Source organism: Panthera onca, chromosome B3, assembly GCF_046562875.1.
Source record: "Panthera onca isolate mPanOnc1 chromosome B3, mPanOnc1 haplotype 2, whole genome shotgun sequence".
NCBI classification, from domain to species: domain Eukaryota; kingdom Metazoa; phylum Chordata; class Mammalia; order Carnivora; family Felidae; genus Panthera; species Panthera onca.
This window is the reverse complement of record NC_138344.1, coordinates 117,042,555-117,066,946: the sequence shown is the minus strand read 5'-3', so window position 1 is coordinate 117,066,946 and position 24,392 is coordinate 117,042,555. Positions and strand designations below refer to the sequence as shown.

The following is a 24,392-nucleotide window of genomic DNA, read 5'->3' as shown; positions in this document are numbered from 1 at the left end:
GGAATGAGAATTAAGATAGGACTCAGGGTCTTTGGCCAGTTCCCAAACGCAATGAGTTTATCACTGCCAGGGACAGCAAGTGTACAAAGCTCTTGGCAGTGACCTCTCCTGATTTATGGGAGGTTCTGGTTTGTTTCCCCTGCTTTGCAGACAACCAGTCTTAAGGGAAACGTATATCCAGAATCTGCAAAGAGCAAGGGAGCTACTGGCAGAACCAGGGAGCCCCCACTGACAGAATTCCTCAGGGGCTAGAGAAAAATAAGTTTGATCTTCCCATTTCTTCTTTGCCTTTTCTTGTCTTATCTTCCCTTCCCATCCTCCCTCCTTCCCATCTTTTCTCTCTCCTTTCTTCCCTTCCCTCCTTCGTCATTTCTTTCCTCTCTTCCTTAGTTTTCCTCCTCCTCCTCCTTCTCCTCCTTCTTCCTTCCCCTTCCTTTCCTCAAAAAGAGATAGCTGAGTGGACCATGAACAAGCAGAACAACCAGGGTCCACATCTGCCTTCCCACACAAGGGAAGGGTATCACCTACTCCAGGGAGGGTGAGGGTGGTTCTCCATAGGCTGAGCCACTGATGCTCTAGGGCCCTAAATCATACTGGACATCTTACCCACAGTTCTCTGTGGGGTTTGGGCATCACACCCCCAGAGCGGTTGACAGTTATAGTACCGGGATGTCACCTTGATGGGACACTCCACCCTCATTTCCCTTTCTGGGCCCAGCCCCAGGACGGAGAGCTCTGCTCATCTGGGATGCTAAGGAAGAAGCAAGACAACTGGGATCAGTAGGGTGCAAGACACGTGGGAGATGGGAGGAGCGAGCGGTGCAAGCTGTCTCAAAACCACACCGGCTTCAAAGAATGTTTTGCTGTGATAGTCCTCATTTGGAAATCTCCTTTAACTTTAGGCAAAGCACAGTGACCCTCACAAGCACTGGGGAAGGTAATCAGACAAAAGCCGGGAGCCTTGGGTTCCACGCCTGCTAGAGCAGCTGAATTACTTGAGAGCACCCTCATGTCCTCGTTGCTGTGGGGTCCTAAACCAGCTACGGCCTCATTTCCCAGCCTTCGAACATCCTCCTGGAGTGGGAAACCACTCAGCTGGAGCATTGCACAGATGCCAAGAGCCCTTCTTGTGATTTTCAAGTGCCTTATTTTTCTTTTTGCAGATACATGTGCCTCATCTCTGCCCTTCACACCCAGGCTTCCCGGAACAACATCTAGACTTTGGGAACTGCTGGGTCCGTTGCAATCTGTTAGAGGAAATGAGCCTGCGAGGCAGAATGTGATGTTGTTCAGTGGTGGAAGCCAAAGACTAAGATTCAGGTCCTGACTCTGCCCCTCTCCCGCCCTGCCGATCACATGATTAAATGCCCAAATAGCAGTGAGAGCACTACAAAAACTGTGCACATGTAAAGTAATAATAATAATTGGCTTTCGTGTTGTGACTGCCCTTGCTAGGGATGACACAGGGGTGAGACCAAAGAATGCAAGATTCCTGGGGTGGGAGGAAAGGTGAGGCAGAGCCCAGTTACATTATTTTATTTAGTTGCTATTGTTTGCTTTGAATCAGTGCTGAGACTGAAATAGCCCTACGTTATAGATAAGGATACCGAAACTCTAAAAGGTTAAGTGACTGGCCCAAGTACAGAGCTAGGATTTGAACCCAGAACTGTGTGACTCCCCAAGCTCATGCTCTTCCCTGGCACCATGTTGCTTTTCATCATCCTTCAGCTGGGGTTTCCAGGGCGTCAGTGCTGCGTGGGGGACAAAAGAAGCCCTCAGTGTGTGGCCAGCAGAAACGTTAGGGGTCTCCTCTTGAGTCCTGAGCTGAGCCATCCTAGTAGTAGGTGAACCACCCTTTGGGAACCATTTACTACCTCCATCATCAGTGATGGTAACAGCTGGGTCACCCAGATCAACTGGCTCGGGCTTCTTACCTCACAGGCTGTGTACCACTTGCCTTCTACACCAGAAGGAAGAGCCTGTTCTGACAAAGCTCTGGGGGCTGACTGAGCCCTTGGGCAGCCATAAGCAGCAAATGTGTAGCAAAGCAAGTCATTGAGCAGATCCCTTTCGAGAGACTCTTGAATATCCTAAACCAAAAGCCTTCAGATCCCAGGCATGGTTAGAGGAGGCCTAGGGAAAATTAGCACTTGTTTAAACACTGGTCCTGCAGGAGGACAGAAGATAGGGTTGCACAGTGGTAAAGTCTTGATGTGGGTCCTAAATCAGTATCTGCTAAACAGTTATAGGAGAGACAACAGAAAGAATGACATGGCAATATGGATACCCACTTGCGTGAAAGGTGGTAGCTTGTCCTCACGGAGGCAGCTTTGGCTGACCATCCTAGAGTCATATGGATCTTAAATGAGAAGCCCTCATTTGGGTTTCTTTGTCCTTCTGAGCAGAACAAGAGGATGCTTGTTTCTATGCAATGCAGCAGTCAAATCATAAGAGAATGTAAGAGTACATTCTCATTGGTCTTTACCCTGCAAATCATCTGTATCAGCATGTTCAATTTGACCAAAAGGTGCAGTAATTTGATGCGGTTCAATTCCTATTCTTTACATAAGAGTAGCTTTGAAGCCATCTTTGTGTATTGCCTTTCATGTACCCAAATACCACGGGTATCAACTTAGACAAGTGTTTTCCTTTTCCTCTTCAAAGTCACGGGGTTTGGTGCAAGAAATCTATGAAGCATCGACAACGAAATTTTGGCATTTAGTTCTCTGGTGTCTTCTCTCCAGGAACTACTAGTCTGTGTGGTAATAAGCAGGACCAGATCATAAACAACGGATTTGTTCTTTTGGAAGATGTATCCCTCCCTCTGCTGTTCATCTTCCTAAAATAAAACCACCCACAGAATAAAATGAGTAACTCCTGGAGCCAGCAGTGCTGTGGCATTCTTTATTAAAATAGGTCTGGCATGGGAAGTCTACCAGGAAATGCCCTCCAATTGAGGATTAATATCAGGAAACTTGGTGCAGTCTTGTGATACAGGCACACAAAGCCACCCACCTCCACCACTAGAGCAAAGATGAACAGCCTTCACCAGGCTACAAAGGCTCCTATTTCTGAGTAATCTGGGACAAACGTAAATGTGTATTCCACTGAGCTCTGGATTTTTTTTTTTAATATATGAAATTTATTGTCAAATTGGTTTCCATACAACACCCAGTGCTCATCCCAAAAGATGCCCTCTTCAATGCCCATCACCTCCCCTCCCCTCCCTCCCACCCTCCATCAACCCTCATTTTGTTCTCAGTTTTTAAGAGTTGGGCTCTGGCTTTTAACAAAAGGAAATGTTAGAAGCCTTGCATTCCTTAATCAAGTTCCTTTTAAACATCTTCGTTGAGATAATAATAGAAACTTTTGACTAGAGGCTTCTTGTCTGCTTAAGGGAGGTATAGACTTGCTGGTATATTTCTCATCTCTTTCATTACTGGTCCTCATTTTGGTCTTGAGGTTGCTCTTTGATCATTCCATGCATGGATGATGGCCAGGTAGAGTTTCAGTAAGTTAGACTGAGGCTTACTTAGGGGAAGGGGCCCTCCTATGGATCTGTACATTCCCAGAGCCTAGAACACCTGACTCTTATTGGATATTCCAAGTTTTGCTGAATTGGCATATTGTAGAAATTTAATTTAACTGGTATTTATTGATCACCTACTATATGTGTCCCCTGAGGTTGTTTGGCAAGATTTTTCAAAGTGGAAAGCCACGGGACAAATTGTCCTTCCTTTGTCTTCACAGGTGCAGCTGAGAGTATTCTAATTTTGGACTGAGTTGTCAAGGAAATTTTTAAAAAACTGAACTGCATGCAGAGTATCACTTTAGTGCCGTGGGGACTTATGAAAGGTAAAGAAGACCAAATTCCCACTCCCGTCAAAGAACTTGCAAATCCAGAGGTGCTGGAAGACCCAGAGGGGCCTCAGTGGGGCACTTCAGCAGCTGCTGTAGGTCAGGAAAGCAGCAGGGCTTGGACAGCTCTGAAGCCAACACAGAAACCTGCAGGAACTGGAGCCAAAGGATGGTTGGGTCTGCCCAGTTCAACAACTGTCAGTCCATTTGATGGACAGATTTCCAATCCAATCCAATCCAACCCAATCCAACCCAACCCAACCCAATCCAACCCAACCCAACCCAATCCAACCCAAACCAACCCAACCCAACCCAATCCAACCCAACCCAACCCAATCCATTCCAATCCTATCCAATCCAACCCAATCCAATCCAATCCAACCCGATCCAATCCAACCCAATCCAACCCAACCCAACCTAATCCAACCCAAACCAATCCAATCCAATCCAATTCAATCCAATCCAATCCAATCCAATCCCAATGAAATGTTTTCTTAGGCCTGTTTTGTTTTGCTTGTAAAGAATGGTGTGCTTATAGACAAGCTCTGCCTAATGGCAAAAAGTCATCGGGGCCTCCTGCTTCCTTTGCAGTTTCCCTCACAGGTCAAGGCCTCCCAACTGGAATGGGAGAATGTTCAAGAAGTGGATGGATGGGGAGGCGGACACATGATTGAAGAGACCCAGTGACACAGTCCTGGGAATGTCCGAGACTTTTTAAATTGAAGCCAGGCAGCCACTGTGCCAGCCAACTGATGTCCAACTCCCTCCTTCAGCCTGTGGGGAGGCTCTGGAAGGAGGTGAACTCACAGAGAGGAAGTCTTAGGTTCTCAATACTTCTTGCGGTTCCATTTTCTCCTCCCAAAACCACCAGCAAAGCTTTAGACTACATGCCCCAAGATTCAGACCTCTCTTGCTCGAGCTCTCCCTGCCCACCATCCTCTGATACCCTTTTTCTCTCAAAGCCTTCAAAGCTTTCCTACTACCTTCGGGGTGAGAATTTTTGAATTCTTCATGATGACACTTGAGCCCCCAGCATTTGGCTCCCACGTACTTTTTCTGCATTTTTCTCCTAAGAATTCCTTAGAAAAGTGGACATCTTGGGAGAAGTTTTCTTGATCCAAGAAAGCTTGGAATGATAAGACCTTGGGAATACTAGAGCCATTAATTTTTGTGAGTTCATGCACATAAATACATAGCACTTTTTACTTAAAAATTTTTCAGGGCCATTAGCTCATCTGGTTTCCCCCAAATCCTTAGAGGGCTATGCAGAAGACATCATCCCCATTTTATAGGTAAGAAAACTAAGGCACGCCAGGTCAAGATCCTTGCTTGAGACCACACAGCAAGCGAGTGACAGTGCAGGTCCTCTGATGCCCATGGTTGAGGACAGAGAAGTCAATCCTTAGTGTAAAGAACTGAGTCCTTTAAAAAAAAATCATGGCCCATTTTCTTTTTTTTCTCCCCTTACAAAGCTAAATCTCTGAAATTGGAACAACACAGCAAACAGCTGAGGGCTATGGTCACAGCCCACAGACCTTTATGGAAGATTTGGTCTTGGCCCAAATTTTCAAAAAAGCCAAATGGATCAGCAAAACACAAGTTGCAAATGCGGGACCCATGCTGACGGGGTGTCTTGTGAAATATTTCCACAGGAAGCAAACATAGGCAATTAACTTTGCTATAACAATGCATGTGGTCAGATAAAAAACAAAATCCTCAGGGAGAGCCTGTGCCCACCCCCAGTCCCCATTTCAAAGGAATCCATGAATCTGGCTGAGACGTTATTCTGACTACTGACCCCTGATAGTAGGGCACATGCTCACATTTCATTGGCGTTCTGACCCCTGTAGGGGACTTATGAGAACCCTTGTGACCAGCTGAGGAAGCCACTCAGAGATCCTGATCCCAACTAGGGAGGATTTCAAAGGGCGTGGGTGTCATCATTCCCACTTTGCAGTTGGACAAAATGAGGAAAGCAAGCTTAAAAGACTTAAATATCTAGACACTTACAATCTTAGACAAAGCATGTGGCAGAAGCGGGATCAGAGCCTGCTTCCCGGCTGGGCCCTTCTTTAGAGACCAGAGTTTCCTGAGCTCTCAGCATGATACCCGAGCCCTGAGCACTAACAATCCAGGGGCCGTGGATCTGAGCTGCAGACACTTGGCCAACAAGTTGGGAGATATGAGTGCAAGTCCTGGGAGGTCATGGGCTGCTAAGGATTTGAACCTCTTTTCCTTACCTAGAAACTACTGCATCACCCCTGTGTAGCTGGTGAAGGCAGCAGTGTTGACCAGGAAGGGTACGCAGTGTGAGCATTTTGGGACTGGCTGACTTTTCCTCCGTCTGCTCTCTGACCTCCAGCCCCCACTGGGAAATATTTGCAGGTTGGTTTGGTGTGCTACAGATCCCATCTGACCTCTCTCCCATAGAAACAGAAGATTAACCATCCCCACCCTTCTATTTTCTACCTTTCTGGGTTTCTTGAAGTGTTTCAATGATTTTCATGATATACTGTGTAGCACAGGGGTCTCAGACTCCAGTGTGTGGCTCACATCTGGCCTGCTATTTCTTTATGTGCTGTGAGCTAAGAATGGTCTTTACATTTTTAAATGGTCGAAAAAAATAAAAAGAATAATATTTCATGAAAAACTATATGAAATTGAACTTTCAGTGTCCATAAATAAGGTTTGTTTGGAACATAGCCAAACCACTCCTTTATGCTGTTTACATTATAATGTTGTGACAGTATAGCTGTTTTTGTGTCGCAGAGTTGAGTAGTAGTGACACAGACCATATGACCCACAAAGCCTAAAATTTATCCTGTCTGGCCCTTTACAGAAGTTTAGTTTTTTTGGTTTTTGTTTTAACCAACCCCTGGCTTAGCGTAAAAGGCTACAGAATCACCCTATTTGCATAATCACCTAATACACATAAATTGAGGAGGAAGATACACTAAAATGGGGCTAACATTACATGCAATTATTTGAAAGTTTTTCACCAAACATGTTAAACCTAAAAGTATCAAATACATTAATAGCATTAGGAAAATAAAATTGTAAGTATTTATCCAATTTTACCGCGGGCCAGATCATTTTACTTGTTGATGTGCTTCATTTTACCTGGTCCCCTTTCCACCCCCATGCGTAGGGACCACTATACCTCTGTTCTACAGATGAGGAAAGGAAGACTCAGGGAGTTTAAGTATTGCCCAAGGTCACACTGCTAGTTAGAAGCACATTGTATGTTTATGGTGGAAATGCACTTAAGAAACAAACAGGTTGAAACAAGTTTGTTTAGGAAGAGTGTTTTATTTGAATTCCCAGGAGACCAATCCTAACAGTTAATGAGGAACTTAGAGAGGCTTTGAGTAGCCTGGTATCTAGTCTGCCTCAACTGGGGTATAATGTTGGTGGAAGTACCTGAAAAATGGCAGAACACTGTACTAACGAAGGTTGTGTATTCAGAAACTGGTCAAGGCACAACCTGCTGACTTCCTAATATTTCCCATCAAATCTTTCTTAAGTTAGAAACAACATAAATGTCAAAAAGAGAGGACTGGTTGGCTAGACTATGGTGCTTCCACCCAAGGAATACTACGCAGCAATTAAAGAACCAGCGATCATGTTATTGCTGGTAGTTTTGGCACTGGGCTCTGAGACTGCTCTGTGGTAATGGAGGATACAGTGAATGAGTAATGATGTGAAGTATGAATGCTACCATCTGTGGCACCCTTGAGAGCCAGGATTCTCAGCATAGAGAAAGGAGGCACAAACATAAAAAGAAGAGGTTAAATAAAATCCCCTGTAATTTTCAATTTGGATAGAAAGAATCAGTATGAACTTATGATGTGTCTTTATCATAAACAACAACCACCAATTTCCTAGCTCTGTCCACTGAAAAGGCCTAGAAATGATGACCAACACAGGAACAACGAGCACCTCCAATTGCCCAGATTATGGTCTCTAAAAACCATTTCCCAATAAGAGAAACTAGGGGTCCTTGGAGAAATGGCTGATTCCAGGCCTGGGGAAAGGCCTGGAACATCTTAGCCTCCTTCCTGTTTGGATGACATCAAAGACTACGAGGACTGTGTTAAAAGGAGGCACTGGCTAGAGGTGGCCCAATGCAAGCGTCAATAAAAATAATAAGCAAAATGGACTAAAACACATCAAATATATTTAAACCTATGAGTTTACAAAGATACTGAAACCAAAACAAAAACCCTAACTGGTCACCATTAGAAGATGATAGAAACCACACATTATTTTGAAAACTAAAGAAAAAAGAGAAAGAATCACTTATCCTATCTTTCCTATATAAATTGTATTATTAGATAATCTAATAGTAGATGTATTTGATTATTTGTATTTCAGCTGATAAATCCAGAAAATGATAGGATTGGAAAATCACCATTTTGTAACCCCTAATTAACTCATGGGTCTAAGCAAAAAATATCAATAGCTGCTAAAATCACAAAAAGAGAGAAAACTAGAACCTATGTGTCTTCTGACAAGAGAGGACAACATACTTTATGAAGTAGGTTTGCCCACAAGAATCAAATATAAACCCAACTAAATATCTAAATCAAACTACTAATTTATGGGAAATACAGAGAGTAGAAGAACATGTTAAATAGCACCACCAGGCTGAAAAAAAAAAATCCAGACTGTGGGAATCTCTACAGGACAAAGAATACAATTTCTTCATGAAATAAAATGTAAGAGGGCAGTGAGGGAGAAATAGGGATATAAAGGAAACCTGTAAATTAAAAGGCACTTGAAAGACATGTCAATCTATTGCAGTGTGTGGGCCTGATTTGGATTTGGATTTTAAAATAAGGTTAGGGGCACCTGGGTGGCTCAGTTGGTTAAGCCGCCGACTTCGGCTCAGGTCATGATCTCACGGTCCGTGAGTTTGAGCCCCACGTCGGGCTCTGTGCTGACTGCTCAGAGCCTGGAGCCTGTTTCAGATTCTGTGTCTCCCTCTCTCTCTGCCCCTCCCCTGTTCATGCTCTGTCTCTCTCTGTCTCAAAAATAAATAAATGTTAAAAAAAAATTAAAAAAAAAATAAGGTTAAAAAATGGCATTTATGCAACTGCTACAAATTTGAACACTTGCTTGACATTTAATGATATAAAGAGAGTGTTGTTAATTTTTAAGGTCTCAGATGTAATGTCTCAGATTTACTTTAAAAATAACCCAATGATGGGGTGCCTGGGTGGCTCAGTCGGTTAAGCGGCCGACTTCGGCTCAGGTCATGATCTCGCGGTCCGTGAGTTCGAGCCCCGCGTCAGGCTCTGTGCTGACAGCTCAGAGCCTGGAGCCTGTTTCAGATTCTGTGTCTCCCTCTCACTGACCCTCCCCTATTCATGCTCTGTCTCAAAAATAAATAAAACGTTAAAAAAAAAAATTAAAAAAAATAACCCAATGGTGGGGTGCCTGGGTGGCTCAGTCAGTTAAGCGTCCGACTTCAGCTCAGGTCATGATCTCACAGTTCATGGGTTTGAGCCCCATGTCGGGCTCTGTGCTGACAGCTCAGAGCCCGGAGCCTGCTTCGGATTCTGTGTCTCCCTCTCTCTCTGCCCCTCCCTGGCTCTCTCTCTCTCTCTCTTTCAAAAATAAATAAACACTAAAAAAATTAAAAATAAAAAAAGATAAAAATAACCCAATGGTAGCTGAAAAAGTAGGTGTGGATACAAAATAAGATCAGTCCTGTATTGATGATTGCTCAGGCTGGATGAGAATCCATAATGGTTTGTTGTCCTGCTCTTTCCACTTTTGCACATGTTTACATGCTTCCATAATAAAAGATTAAAATAAATCCTTCCTGATGTCATGCTCAGAGTGATAATAGTAGATGGGGTGCATCTTGGTTCTGACAAGTATCCCTAGTCTTATATTTCATGAATAATGGAGAGTTGAGCTGTGTGTTTCAGATCATTCATGTGAAGAGATTCTCTATCACTTAAGGAACTTCTCCATCACTTAAGGAACTTCTCCATCACCCAAAGAGCTTTCCTATAACCTGAGGAGCTTCTCCATCACCCAGGGAGTTTCCCCATCACCCATGGAACTTCTCCATCACCCATGGAATTTCTCCATCACTCAAGGAGCTTTTCTATAACCTGAGGAGCTTCTCCATCACCCAGGGAGTTTCTCCATAACCCATGGAACTTCTCCATCACCCATGGAATTTCTCCATCACCCAAGGAGCTTCTCTATCATCCAAGGAGCTCTTCTCTATCATCCAAGGAGCTTCTCCATCACCCAAGGAGCTTCTCCATCACCCATGAAGCTTTTCTATCACCCAAGGAACTTCCCTATCACCCAAGGGGCTTCTCCATCACTATCCTTACCAGGATACATCAATATGTGCTTGAGAGCATATACACAGACACATACCAAAAAAAAAAAAAAAAAAGATTTATCATGACTTAAATATTTTGCTTTGAAGCTGCAAAGAAGGTGAGGGACTTGAGCTTTCATAAAGCAATAACATTGAGCCAAATCTGCCTGGGACCAGCATTTAATGGAGCTCATGGCCAGAGGAAGAGAAAGACAGTTACAGTGTTGAGCTTGGGAAGGTGTTTCCATTCTGAAGTCCTGAGCAAATAACCAGGCAAATCTGGATGACAAGGGACACTGGTTGTGTTCCCATGCTATTATTTGCATCAGGGCCATTGAGTTTCCTAAATTAGACAATAATGTCTGTAGGAAAGCAAACTATGCAAATTCTCTATGTGGGGACACCACAGGTGAGAGAAGTGAAGAGGGCTGAGGAGACAAGAGTGAAACCTTAAGCCCCATCACCAGGTTAGGATGGATGAGAAGGAATCACAGTGAGGGGCCAGGAAGTAGAAAACTGACCATATGCTTATCTTTAGAAACAGTACCTTCCAGCCGTCAAGGTAAAGCTTGTTATTTAGAGTGGCTTCTGTGGCTTCTGCTTCTTTTGCCAGCCTCCCCAAAACCTGTGCCCAATTGTGGCATCTAGGGACAGGAGTCCTTCCCGTGGGCTTCCTTAGACCCGGGGGCTCACCCCTTTGGGGCACTTCTCACATTGGTAACATTCCCCGTTTTCTTGTCTTTCTCCCCGACTAGCCCGTAATTTCCTTGAGGACAGGAGCTTTTGCCCTTCTTTATGCTATCTTATCACATAGCACAGGGCCTGGGATGCAGAGGTGCTCCCTAAATAGTAACTGCAGAGTTGGAAATCACTATGGAAGCAGTGTAGGGTGGTAGTATGAGTGTGGGCTTCACAGTTAGATGTGGGCTTGACTCACAGCCCTGGCAGCTGACTACACCCACTGTGCTGATGCTGTGTTATGGTTTCCAGATCCCCCCACGGACTTACTATAGGACTTACGATTTCGTAAAAACACTTTGAGATTCTCCCGGATAAGGTAACACCTGTAACTAAATGTCTATCTCTATGTAACGTAACTAATCTGGGAAGACAATCCGAGGAAGAATTTCACTACACACCTACCTGGAATCGTTTCCCCTGATGGCCTTACACACCATAAAACCTGAAATTCTAGCTACCCACAATGCCTTGGACCTATATTAAAGGGTGGGGTGGCGGAGTGGACAAATGAACGTCTTTTGAGTGGAAAGCATGCACGCAGATGATAGACAAACCTGGGCATCTTCGAATGTGTATCTCCCTCCGTCTTTGACATTTTGACTGGTTATCTCATAGCTGTGAGAGTCCAGGTTGATTGCACTCGGTGCCCCTGGAGCCAGAAACTCTTGCCAGATTTCTTCCACCCTCTTGGCCACATCCTGTAGGGGCTGTTTCTTGAGATCTTGGACAGCCAACCAGAACCTGATGTGGAAGCATAAAGAAAGTCAGTTCCAGGGGGCTCAGCATCTGGACTTTGCTGGATGTGGTCCCAGAACTGACATCCCACGAAACTCATTCTGCTGTGTCGCCCAGCCTTCCCTGCTGCCACTACCTAGGTAACAAAGACAATGGGGACTGCTGAAAATTCAAAGGGGGCTCCGTTATTGTGGAGAACAGAAAAGAAGTGCACATTAGAAAATCATTGTGCTTCTGGTTACCAAAAAGAGGTTTCTTTCCCTTTATATCAAGGTTTCTTGGCCTCAGCACTATTTCCATTTTGGGCTCAATAATTCTTTGTTGCGGGGCTGCCCTGTGCACTATAGGATGTTGAACAGCAACCTTGGCTTCTACCCCCCAGATGCCAGTGGTAACCCCTCCCCACGTTGTGACAACCAAAAATGTTTCCACATATTACCAAACATCCCCTGGGAGGTTAAATCACCCCTGGTTGAGAGCCAGCACTCTATATAGGTGCCCTGACACAGACAAGGTGACTTCCCTTATTATATCTGCTTGGGATCAGTTAGCAGCATCAAAAGAAAGGAAATCCCAAGAGGCAGATAGAATCTTAGGATCATAAAGAAGACCTGAGCTGGAAGGCTCCCGCTATTCATGTTAAAGATGGAAAAAGAGCCAGTTTGCGAGGTCAGTGTCCAGCATGGTGCTTAGCATATAGTAGGTGCTCAGTAAATGGCTGTTGGATTGAAGATGGGCTCATCAGAAACATAGCTGAAGAGGCACACGCGGGGAACCTCTATGGCAAAAGAGTCTCCAGGGAGCACTGGAAAGAAAAACCTCTCGCTCGCTTCCATACGTGCCTTTCATGAATTTCTCAGCATCAGCATGGCAGCGGCCATTGGAAGTGCTGGGTGTGAGCTCTTTTCTGCTGAGAGCCGCAGCAAACAGGACCAAGTTCGGACAACAGCTCCCGGTTGTGAGGATGGTTCCCAAGGCAGCCCTGGGGAGGGCTTGCAGCAGTACCCAGATCTGGGTAGCACACTTTGTGCCTTGTGAACAGGACAGGCCAGTGTCCCCATCAGTGAGACATGAGGACAGGCCCCGGGCTATGTGGTTCCCACAGCCACAGGAATCACACGTACTCAAGTCAATGAAAGGGCAGGGACAGGAGAAGCTGAACCACGGCATGGTGGAAAGTGTATTCAATCTGTCATGGAATTGCACCCAAAGTAAGACGTACTTGTTTTTTCCTTTTTGTTTTGTTTTGTTTTGTTTTAAAGGTTAAGCGTGTTTTTCTAGTTCTCTTCATAGAATTGTCTTTGGAGCCAAGTGCATGGCCCAAAGGCACCACTTAGTGGCCAACTGTGGTAATACAGCCCCATTTCCCCAAGGACAGGTGTGTGCATGGGGCAGGGTGGAGTTCAACTCTTCCCCTGCTTTGCCATTTGGGATTCTAATAATCTCTTCAAAGAAAACCCTCATGGTTTCCTTGTTGGTCCTGAAGAGCGAGAGGCAGGGAAGGAGGCTTAGTGACCTCAGTCGACTAGAAGATCAGAAGACACAGTTCTGTCCTCATCTTGACTATGCCACTGTCTTGGAATTGTGCCTTTCCAGGCATCTCTTTCCTCATCTGTACAATGGGTATGGAGTGGGTGGCGAGATATGTGATGTGGGTCTGAAGAACTTCCCAACCAGGTGCAACTGAAATGCTTTCAGGCCCCGGGGGGGTGGGAGCCGCGGAGGGGTCAGGGCGGTGGCCACAGTTTCAGTGCTGGGCTTTCTCCTCGGGAGGCCGGGCAGAAGTTGCCAGGGGCTCTTGCTGCTGTCATCCGTTGTCGCCTGGCCCTCCGCACCGGCCACCTTTCTTTCTGCCACAGTTCTGCAGCTCACGTCCTCTGGCTACTGGGGAGGGAACAGTGAGCTTTCTCTGAGCTGAGTGCAAAGGGGCGGAGGGGGAGTTTTAATGGGACCGCAAGCCTACTTGGCTGCTCAGGGGGCCCCGGAGACCCCACTGGGGAGTGGGGCTCTTCTACGTCCCAGCCCTGCGGCTCAGGTTCCTTAGGCGTCTCCAGCCCACCCTCCAGGACTGCCATGGAATGAAAAGAGGTGGCCGGAACACTTACAGATGAAAATGGTCATCTGGTGATGACAGTGCCCATAGGTTTTCTTCGTCTGCAGGGCAGTGTTTGATGGGCGGGTGAGATTGAGGAAACCCAGCTCTGAAGAAGGAAGCTGGTGTGGGTTTTTCAAAGGACTCGAAGGAGTGCTAGCGGGTGAATCTTTTGCAGCCGCGTGCTGGGGCTGAGTCCTGGCTCCCTCAGGGAGTCGCCTCTGGGCTGATTCCCCCCTACCCCCACCCCCAACCCCTGCTGCTGGAGACAGCTTCTCTGGGCCAGCATCATTCCCAGCCCTCCCAGACCCAGACTCTGCAGTCTCTCACACACATGGATGGTACCCAGGCAATTTGCTGCTCCCTCAATCAATGTCACGTGGGGCGTCACCTTCTGTCACCTTCTGTCCCTTGTTCCGATCTGCTCTGAGGAGGAGCTCTCAAGCTCCGGGAAGGCCCTGAGGACCCAGCAGCTTGTGAGCTCTGCAGGCTCCTGTGGTTCCTGAGGCCTCAGTGTCCCTCTGGCAGGATGATTGGGGAGCCACATTATTGCACATCCCTCAGCTGGGTCTAGAGAAGGTCTAAAGTGGATGTAAATGGAGATTCCAGAGTCAAATGTAACCAACTTTTACACAGTTAAAAGGTTCCCTTTGTCATAAACCAAGATTTTTTTTTTTTTTTTTTTTTTTTTTTTTTTTTAGTAGGAGAAGAGACAACAGGCTAGAAGGTGAGGAGGAGGAGATGACATTCCCTTAGCCAGCAGTGTTCCCTGCTGCACTCACGGGGACCCTCTCAGCCTTCTGTCTGCTTTGGAGGTGACCCACCTTACCCTTCTCAGGTGACGGCCAAAGTGCTGTCACAACAGCATCCCGACATCCATACGTGTTTACCGTCCCCGGCTCCGAGGAACCTCTGTGTCGATTTGAAATTCAGAGCAGGCTCCGGTTTGCGTTTGCCATCTGCGAGCCCACAGGCCCCGGGGCCCCGGCTGCCCGGCCACACGCCCCTCGCCGGGGCCACGGAGCTCCCCGCCACACGCCTACTGCGGATGCGAGGCCCACGGAGGCCCGTGCGGCTTCCGCCTCATCAAAAGCCCGCAGGTAGCTCCCCTCCTTGAGGACACCAGCTGGGAGGAAGATGCCAACATCTTGCATTAAGCCTCTACGGCTTGCAGCAGAAGGGCTGTCCTGACAGGCAGGCCGCAAGGACTTGCTGGTATTAGGGAGACCATCTGTCCTGCTCCGCTGGAGTCGTCAGAGCGTGGGGAGGCAGCCCGTGTGTCGGCATGTGATCCGTGTCGATGGCTCAGGAATGCGGGCAGACACCAGCCTTTGTGGGGAGGTAGCCTGGGCTCGGCCGCCACAGGGCCCGGCAGCCGTGGGTGGGACTTGGGGGGCAGTCCCGGGCTGCCCCAGGTGGCCTCCTCTGTCACCAGGACCGTGGTGCTGGCGGGGAGTGGGGTTTTTCTCCTCGAGGCTGGCCGGAAGCAGGAAAACCATGCAGCTGTCCGCATTCTCCATCTTGCCAGGGCGTCCGGGCAGCCCCTCAGGTCTCAGTTTACCTATTTTTTTTTTTTTTTTCCATAAACTAGGATTCTCAAGGCTTAGAAAAATCTAGCTTTTAGTTTGTTCCCAGAGGAAAGCAAAGTCTATGCCGAAGGAAGGCTTTCTGTGCCCTCTGCTGGTCAACAGAGACTCAGGAACAATGGATGCAACTTGACTTGGTTCCCCAGTTGGGCAGAAATCCTTCGGGGCCTACAAACGGCCACCTCCACCAGCACCACCGCAGCTGAGTTATGTTCACTGGGCAGTGGCTGAGGTGCCCCAGATTATCATGGCGATATGTGAGTCACCCCTGTTCCGATTAATCATGTGTTTGGTTAGTGGTGAGTCCCTCTGGGTCTCGTGAACCTTCCCAGGTCCTCCCAGGACCCGGGGCCATGACTAGCGATGGGAGCTCTCCAGGCAAACCTGGAGACTCCCCCGTGCTCTCTTTAATTGCTTCTCCCTTCAGCTGACACTGTGTGGAACGGGGATAATCAATCTGCAGGTTAGAAGAACAACCACGTTCTCTCAGGAGATGTTACAGCTCATAAAAAATGTACGGGGAACGCTCTTTGCTGTGGGTTTTGAGTTTTAACTCTTGCCCTGCCATGCAGCAGAGGGTGTCGAGCCAGGGAGGACACAGGTTTGCGAAGAGGGGATGGGGAGGGGGTAAAAGTGGACAAGGGGCTCCTGTCACCCTTCTGGGAAAATGCACAGAGAAGGGAGAAGGACAACGAAGTCAGATAATTGCAGTCCAAGTCATTGCTTCAGAGCCCTGAGGCCCTGGCCTCGTGGATGGGAGCCCGCATGCATTCCACAGGCCCCGAGCAAGCAGCTGTCTCCAGGGGCCCACCCTGTCTGAATGGAGCCCCGGGCTCAGCGCAGGGTGCCCCAGAGAGCACACATTCTCACTCTGCGCTGGCTGCAGCAAAATGCACTGGCCGTGCCCCCTCCAGGCCCTGATGATGACACCCCTCCCTCATCTCACCAGAAAAAAAAAAAAAAAAAAAAGATATAAAGGGACTTGAACTTACATCACATTATCACAGACATCTTTTTTCCTTAAAGGATCCGGGGTGATATTGTGAGAGGGATTTCTACGTCTCTTTGGGGCTCCTCTGTTCTGCACCCTGAAGTTCTGGTACCGATTCAACCACTTGGCTACTTAACTGGCACTCCAGGTGCTGGGCAAAAATGTGATGATCTAAGCACCCCTCTAGCTAGAGAGATGCAGGGGAGCACAGGAAGACAAAATGCAGATGCCCTTTGCAATGTATCCAGTCGAGTTCTGGTTGGTCTCTTTGCCTCGCATCCTCTGACGCCTGTTGCCCGGGCTGTTTGATCGATCCTGGGGCGAAGAGATGACCCCCCCCAAGGTGGCCAACACAACGGGCTGGCAGGATCCCTGAGTTATGCCCCTTATGCAGCTCTAGGGGGCCCCGTTCACATGGCTGGGGGTGCATCTGCAGGGTGCCATGGCTGTGCTGGACAGCTCTGAGTCCTTGGGCCCTGGGTCATGGTGGGTGCTAAGCCAAAATCTGTGGCCCAAAGGGGAGGGGAGAAACCACCTGGTTATGGATGACCGAAGAGTCCTAAGTAGTTGTGTGATTTCAAACTGAACTTTCCCCCATACATCCAATTATGCTAAATATCATAAAAGTGGAACTTGGGCCTCCAGAGAGGATTTTATAAGCTCTTGGGCTGTACTTTTTATCTCCGGCTGTTCTATTTTCTTTATCCTCTCTCCTGTCATGGATCAGAGGGGACCCTCTTTAAGTGTGGATTTATGCATTCATGCTGGGGGTGTAGATTAGTCACCGGCACACTCACAAGGCCCCCCCCCCCCCCGACAGTCTTTCACCTAGGGTTGAATGCAGCCTCCTGGCCCGGGGGCGGGGGGGGAAGGAGCTGGTGGAGGCGTGAGAGGTAACGGCAGGATGAGGTGCTGAGCACCTGCCGGGGACACGCTCCTCCATGTACTCCTGGCCCTAAATGTAATGCGTTTTCGTTACACTAGTCTGAACCGATATGTGGCCCTGGCTACACTCAGACTGGGCAGGAGGTGCTGAGCCAGTAGATGCTCCCGCTCAGAATGGCCAGGACCCTGTGGTCGTTCTTCCAAGTCTCCGTAATGGTGCAGGTGGCAGGGGGTCATAAGGCCACTCATGGGCTAAGAAATAGGTAAAGGAGACCTCTGTACCATTTTATGTTGGGGACCTGCGTGGGACAGAGATGACAAAGAGAAATGGTCTCCCAGGGGTGGTTCATGGGGACCAAGCTCCGGGTGGGTCCTGGGGCTGAGCTAGGGCACAGAGAGGCTGTCTGAGGGCATCATGCTGGCCATAGAGGGCGTGGCTTCCTAATCAGGACCCACCTCCATTTATGGCCTGGGAGGCTGGTCTGAACCCACCGTAATGAGGAGTTTTAGAAGTCAAGCTTTCTGTTCCAAATGCTTGACTAGGAATTGAAGCGAAGCTCTGAGGTGTGTTTAGAATAATGCCCCAGCATAAGGAAAGAAATCCTGTGTCCTGACCTAGAATCAGATATGCAGCCTTAGTCTGTTTTTACAACAGGCACCTGGCCGCCTAGAAAGGCACAGATACATACAGTTAACTGGCATCTGTGTGACGTGGGAGACTCCCACGGCCACACCTTTGCTCGTTGGGTCTTCCTACGTAGAATACTCTCCTTCCTTCTTTTTTGTCTATCAGTATCCTGTGTGTTTTTCAAAGACCAGCTTATGATTGGCCTACTCTGGCTTACATTCATTCCTCCCTTTTTTGAAAAAAACACTTCCAAAACAGTTCTTAGTGTTTATTCTCATTTACAGTCATTTAATGATTTAATAGTCTCTTGTGCCTTTTCGTCAAGGGCCTGCAAGATCCCTGCGGGTGAGGATCATGCATCTTGACTTTTCTGCATCCCCCGGCAGACTCTTGCAGGGCTTGATACAGCATAGGTGTGGGATAAAGACTGTGTGGTTGATTTATGGGGCTGATATGGTCTCTACTACCAAATAAATAACATGGACTTTGCACATTAACCCTGGAGCGAGCAGTCCTTTGCCCACAGTAGCTCTCGGACTTTTTAAAGTTAAAAAATAAGAAAAAAATTAATAAAATCACCCTTGCTAGAAAAAAGCAACCCTTGGAAGATGGGAATTAACCTAGCGTATAAAAAAGAAGCTGGTGCCAAGAGAAAAACCCCGAGATGTCCATCTGAGAAGCCACCAGTTTGCTAATATCACTCAGGGGTCTTATACCAGTCACCTTTTCCATAGGCTTCTGTGTCTACATCTGATACAGCAGAAGCCTGAATAAACCACAAGTTCCCAAACTTTTCATGACAACAAGCCCTTTCCCTTTGAATACTCTCCCTTTCCCCCCCTCTCTCAATGGACCTCATGTTTTGAAAGTTTTGGTTTTTTTCTTCCACTGAACAGCAATGATTAATACATCAATACATTTCCCCTCATCTTGATTAGCTGGAGACCAACGGAAACGATCAGATGTTCTCACTGGTGGCAGGTGACCAGAGCAAACATGACATGGCGTTGATAGAATTCCCCCCCAAAAGGAAAAGCATATTTTAATTAGTTTTTACAGGTATGTCGCCAGGTATTGAGTGGTATTTACTTTGGCTTTTTGAAATTCTGAAGTGAGCTCAGGGATGTCTCTTGTTTTCCTGTTAGCTTGTCAAGTATTCAGGACCCCAGACTGAGAAGTTTTGAAGGAGAGGTTCTCTGAGGTGCCTTTCCACTCTGAAGCTCCACGGTTTTCTGGTTTTAGTTAACGCACGGTGTCATAAAACCCATTTGATCATTTACTTATTATTGCAGGCATGTTTCCGATAACTTGAACAAATGTTTGCATTTAAAGAACAAAAATGTTGGTTTTGGAAAGTGCTAGCATGGTGATACCCAAGTGACGCATCAAGCTTGTCCTTCTCCATTTCAACCTTAGACAGATTAGCTGGACTTTGAGTTTGAACCATCACATTTCATCGAGAAAGGGAGGCAGAAAGAGAGACTGATTCTGCAAATTTCTTTGTACACACCGCGCCCAACTTCGAGAGAGTTACCTGAGGTTTTCGGAGCTGAATTCGGACTCCAGGAATCTTAGGAACTGGTCCCGCCCCACCTGGTCCTTCAATACCTCGTCGAAAGAGAAGCCCCATCTCTTGACTCGCTGCTGGCTGGGCTCTTTGCTTTTAGGGAGAAGAAAGGTTTAAAAAATGATCAATGCCAGGCAAAAACCTGTGTCCTGTTCCCTCTAACAACTCAAATCTGTTTTGCTGACACATGGCGAAGGGCAATGTCTCAAATTTAAGTGATAGATTCTATAAAACCTGTACAAAGTCCGGTTGCAGACTTTTACTCAACATGAGCCAACAGTAGAATGTCTCTTGAGAGAAGGCATTTGCAAGGGGCAACATTTAGGTGAGGCTCACCAAGATATCTGCCAAGTGGCTCCTGTCTGCAGAAAATGAAACAACCCCATTTATTTGGCTTCTCTGGACCATGGCGGTCAGTTAGAGCCCAACTCTCAACTCCACCATTTTTAGTCTTATTTAGATCCAAGTGACATACCCTTGGTCAGAAATGCATCGGGATAAACCCTCGTCACTTGCCTGGAAGCAGAATGTTGTGTTCATTTAACAACCACCTGCTTCGTGTTTATGATGTTTTGGGCATTGTTTCGAGCGTCTTAACTCTGCTAAGTCACAGAGTCCTCACTACTGCTCTGTGAAAAATGTACTGGTACTGTCCCCATTATACAGATAGAGAAACTGAGGTCTAGCGGTCATTTGCCCAGGGACACACTAGGAAGTGATGGAGTCAAGACGAGTCTGGATGGTGTGGCTCCAGAGTGCAGCTCTTAACCTCGCTGTGCTGACTCACGCCCATGTGACCCGCCTCAAACCACGTGATCTTCCTCAGACCATTTCCTTCAGCTCTGTCTTTCCTTTTGCAGTTCACTTGTGTATTTATTCGCCTGACCCTTCAGGCAGCAATAGGGTCCTAGTTCGCAAGCCGCGTGCTATAACCGCCCACGCAAGGAGTGGCCTGTGGACCAGCAGTGGAATCTCAGGCCGCACCTCAGGCATGTGGATTCAGAATCCTCAGCCCAACAAGATCTCTGGGTGATTTAAGCGCTCATTCAACTTTAAGGAGCAGGGCACCTGGGCGGCTCCCTCAGTTGAGCATCCAACTTCAGCTCAGGTCATGATCTTGCAGTTCGTGAGTTCGAGCCCCACATCGGGCTCGCTGATGTCAGCACAGACCCTGCTACGGATCCTCTGTCTCCCCCTCTGTCTCTGCCCCTCTCCCACTCACACATGCTTGCTCTCTCTCTCTCTCTCTCTTCCTCTCAAAAATAAAAATTAAAAAAAACACCAAACTTTGAGGAGTATTGATCTGGCGAACTGAATTTTAAACTATATTTCACTTTAAATCATTAAAGTTCACACTTCAGTGGCCACATGTAGCTAAGACTACTGTATTGGAAGGCGTAGCTCTGGACCGAAGTGATTCAAGCCCAACCCTTCTATTTCTGCACTGCTGGGCATAATCACCAGCAGGAGCGTCTTCCAACTCTGAGATTGTATGCTTGGGGCTTGGGAGAATCTTGTGCACAACTCTGTACCGCCAGGCTTAGCCCAGCAGGGTCACAGTGGAAAGACCAAGCCCATCCAGTCAAAGCCTGGGGACTTCTGTGAAACATCTCTTCCAAAGTTCCAGGCCGGGCCTTTTACAACAAGACAAGAAGACAGAGCCTGGATTCTCTTGAACTCAAGCCACAGAACCCATCACACTTGCTAGCTTGCCAGGGGACAGAAACTACTGTTTATGGAGAAGTCCCCTGAGGTTGAGGTTAGCAGCAGATGTGAGTCCCAGAGAACCGCGGCACGTTGCCTCTTTCTGCCGGGGTCATGCTGTGAGCTGGAACGGGCTCCACCATTTGCTCTTTGCCTGCCAAACTTGTAGCGCTGGTGGAAGCTTCACCCTGATGGAAAGCTGTTCCCCAAGAGCCGGGTGTAGAAAGTCACTCCATTTTTGTAGTGGCTGCCTCATGTATACACACGGCTAGTGTCACCATTTTCTGGTACCCACGCAGTGGGTCCACATTCATCCTACCAGGTAACATGGTGGTATCATGGGTGGGAGAAAGGTCGTTTTGGGGGCAGGCTAGGAAGTGTGGACTGTCATGTTAGATGCGTCATCAGAGACATAGGACACAGATGAGGACATCCAGAGAGCTGCAAGGTCAGACTTCAGCAGAAATAAGGTGGTCTATAGAGAGGGCACCTGGATACCGTAGTTTCCTAGGGTGGCCGTAAGAAAGTACCAACAAACTGGGTGCCTTAAAATAACAGAAATTTATTCTCTCATACTTCTGGAGGCTAGGAGTCTAAAATCAAAGGTGTTGACAGGGCCAGGCTTTCTCTCTGAAGGCTCTAGAGGAGAATTTGTCTCGTGTTTTTCTCTCAGCTTCTGATGTTGCCAGAAATACTTGGGGATTCTTGCCTCCGTCACTCCAATCGCTGCCTCCGTCTTCACGCAGTGCTCTCCCTGTGTGTTTATCTTCATGTGGCATGCACTCTGTGCATGTGTGTCTGTGTCTGTTTTCTCTTTCTGTAAAGATACCAGGCATCCTGGATTAGGAGCCCACCTACTCCAGTTTGAGCTCCTCTTAACTGCCTGCATCTGAAATAGCCTTATTTTCAAATAAAATCATATTCGGAGGTTCTGGGACGGGTATGCATTTTGGGGTGACAATATTCAACATCTGGGTTCCCTCAACTATCCATTATTCACAATCCTCCTTCTACATGTGGAGGCTCCACATCTGCTCCTTTTCCCCTTAGTACATGTGGTTATTGGGATCTGTTCTATTAAGAGCTTCTCGGCTCAGCTTCTTTCAATGTGTGTTTTTTGCAGCACTTGGGTATTTCCAAGCATCATCCTCTTTAAGGTTCAAGATCAGATTTGAACATGTTGCTACCACTGAATGGGCTCTGGTTATAAAATAATTTTGAAAATTAAAACATCTCCAGGTGACTGGAACAATAACTTTCCCTCGGCCCAACTCAAACGAGTAATTCATGGAACTCACAGCCCCTTTGTTTCCAACTATTGTTTTGAGATGCTTCCTTATGACATACATTTGCATCATCATTTAGCCTTTCAAGGGTATGTCACTGTCTCTCCAGCTACCTTGTGAGCCCTTTGAGGGCAGAGACCATGTCTCATGCATCTTTGTATTCACCATAGCATTTTCACACAGCAAGTGTTCAACACTAAGCGGAAATCAATAAGAAAATGTGTATAGTGATGTGAGTGATGTGTCCTTATCCTGATGGGATTTTCTAATTGCTAGCTGGATGTCTTTTCTTTAATTGGTGCTCTGTGCCCACTGATTCTTACCAAATTCTTACATCCCACTGGGCAGCCCAAACCAATATAGAGCAAAGACAGGTGGCTCTCCAAGGGAGTCCATCTTTCATTCCAGCTGATCCCCCAACCTAAGAGCATGGTAGAAATCTCCCACATTGAGAACAAGAAAGACAGGTTCAGAGGAAGCAGCCATCTATATTCAATCTCAATATATGCCAGGGAGGTGGATATTTGTATTTAGGTGTCCAGAGATCAAGAGAGGTTAGATTTCCCAAAGCCACACAGTCTGGAATCGGTACATGGGCCTGCCTATTTCTAAAGCCTGTTATTTTTTTCCTACTACCTTGCCTTCCACTACATTTCCCTCATTTGAGGTCTAAACTAAGATTTGGGGAAAAACATAAGCCATCTTGAAAAGACTTTTGAGTCTTTAGAAAAATTATGAAACAAAGGACAGTTCCTTAAAGAGCAAATATCCAAGGATGCCATTTTAGGGTCAAGGCTTTTGAAAGAATGATGGCAATTTTATTTTATGCCCCTAGAGTAGCCTGAGGGTCCTGAGTACTCTGATGGGGAGTGGTCCAGGTATGTATTGTTCTGTGACAAATCATCCTAAAACTCTGGCTTAAAGCAGTGATTGATTATTCTTTCTCTGTCCCCTGGGTTGACTGGGGCTCAGCCAGGTGATTTGCACGTGGGGTCTCTCAAGTAGTTATAGCTGGAAGTTGGGGGTGGGGTCATTGAAAGGCTCAATTGGGCTGCACATTCAAGATAACTCATCACATGGCAGTTGATACTGGTTGTTGGCTAGGAGCTCAGCTGGGGCTGTTGGTGACATGACCTCTTCAGTGGCCTGGCATTCTCACAGCATGGCCAATGGGTTCTAAGAAGGAGTATCTCAGGAGCAAATGTTTTGAATGACTGTGATAGGAGACACGGAGCTACTTTATGACCTATTCTCAGAATGTTACTTCTGCCACACTCTATTGGTCAAATTAGGCACCAACACCAGCCCAGGTGAAAAAGTAGGGACCTATCCCATCTTGATGTAAGAAGTGACCCACGCATAAGATGAAGAAAGGCATGGATGGGGCCATATTTGGAGGCTGGCCACCACAGAGAAGAAACTTGACTAATACCCTGGACTAATAGTTCTATCAGACTTGCTGGGCACAGGAAGCTTGGGGACAGTTGCTGCTACTCAGCAGATCAGGCAGGCTGGTAGCGGATACTATGGCCAAGCAGGATAAACCAGTTTCCTTGTAGCTCTTCACTCATGCCCAGCAGAGAGAGAAAGCTAAACCATGTGGAGAGAGTAAATTATGAACCACAATTCTGGCAATGCTACGTTTTTGTTAGATCCACTATCTGGTTAATGACATGACCAGAAATATTTCTGAGAGACCTCCCTGAGACACTCTCCTGATGGTATTTAGACTACAGAGTTCTCGGGGCACCTGGGTGGCTCAGTTGGTTAAGCGTCCGACTTCAGCTCAGGTCATGATCTCTCAGTTTGTGAGTTTGAGCCCCGCATCGGGATCTGTGCTGATGGCTCAGAGCCTGGAGCCTGCCTCTGATTCTGTGTCTCCCTCTCTCTCTGCCCCTCCCCCTCTTATGCTCTGTCTCTTTCTCTCTCTCTCAAAAATAAATAAACATTAAAAAAAATTAGACTACAGGGTT

The 24,392-nt window shown here is 47.1% G+C and overlaps 1 protein-coding gene across 13 annotated transcripts in view; it reads right to left on the bottom strand.

Annotated features, from left to right (window-relative positions):
• RGS6 (regulator of G protein signaling 6) overlaps positions 1-24,392 on the bottom strand; it is a 603,395-nt gene that overhangs the window by 41,934 nt on the left and 537,069 nt on the right. For all 13 annotated transcript variants that reach the window (XM_060620202.3, XM_060620199.3, XM_060620200.3 and 10 more), the window contains 2 exons: positions 19,397-19,522; positions 11,500-11,686 (listed from right to left, as the gene is read on the bottom strand). In XM_060620202.3, coding sequence (XP_060476185.1) covers positions 11,500-11,686; positions 19,397-19,522 — 313 coding nt within the window. The remainder of the gene's footprint in view (positions 1-11,499; positions 11,687-19,396; positions 19,523-24,392) is intronic.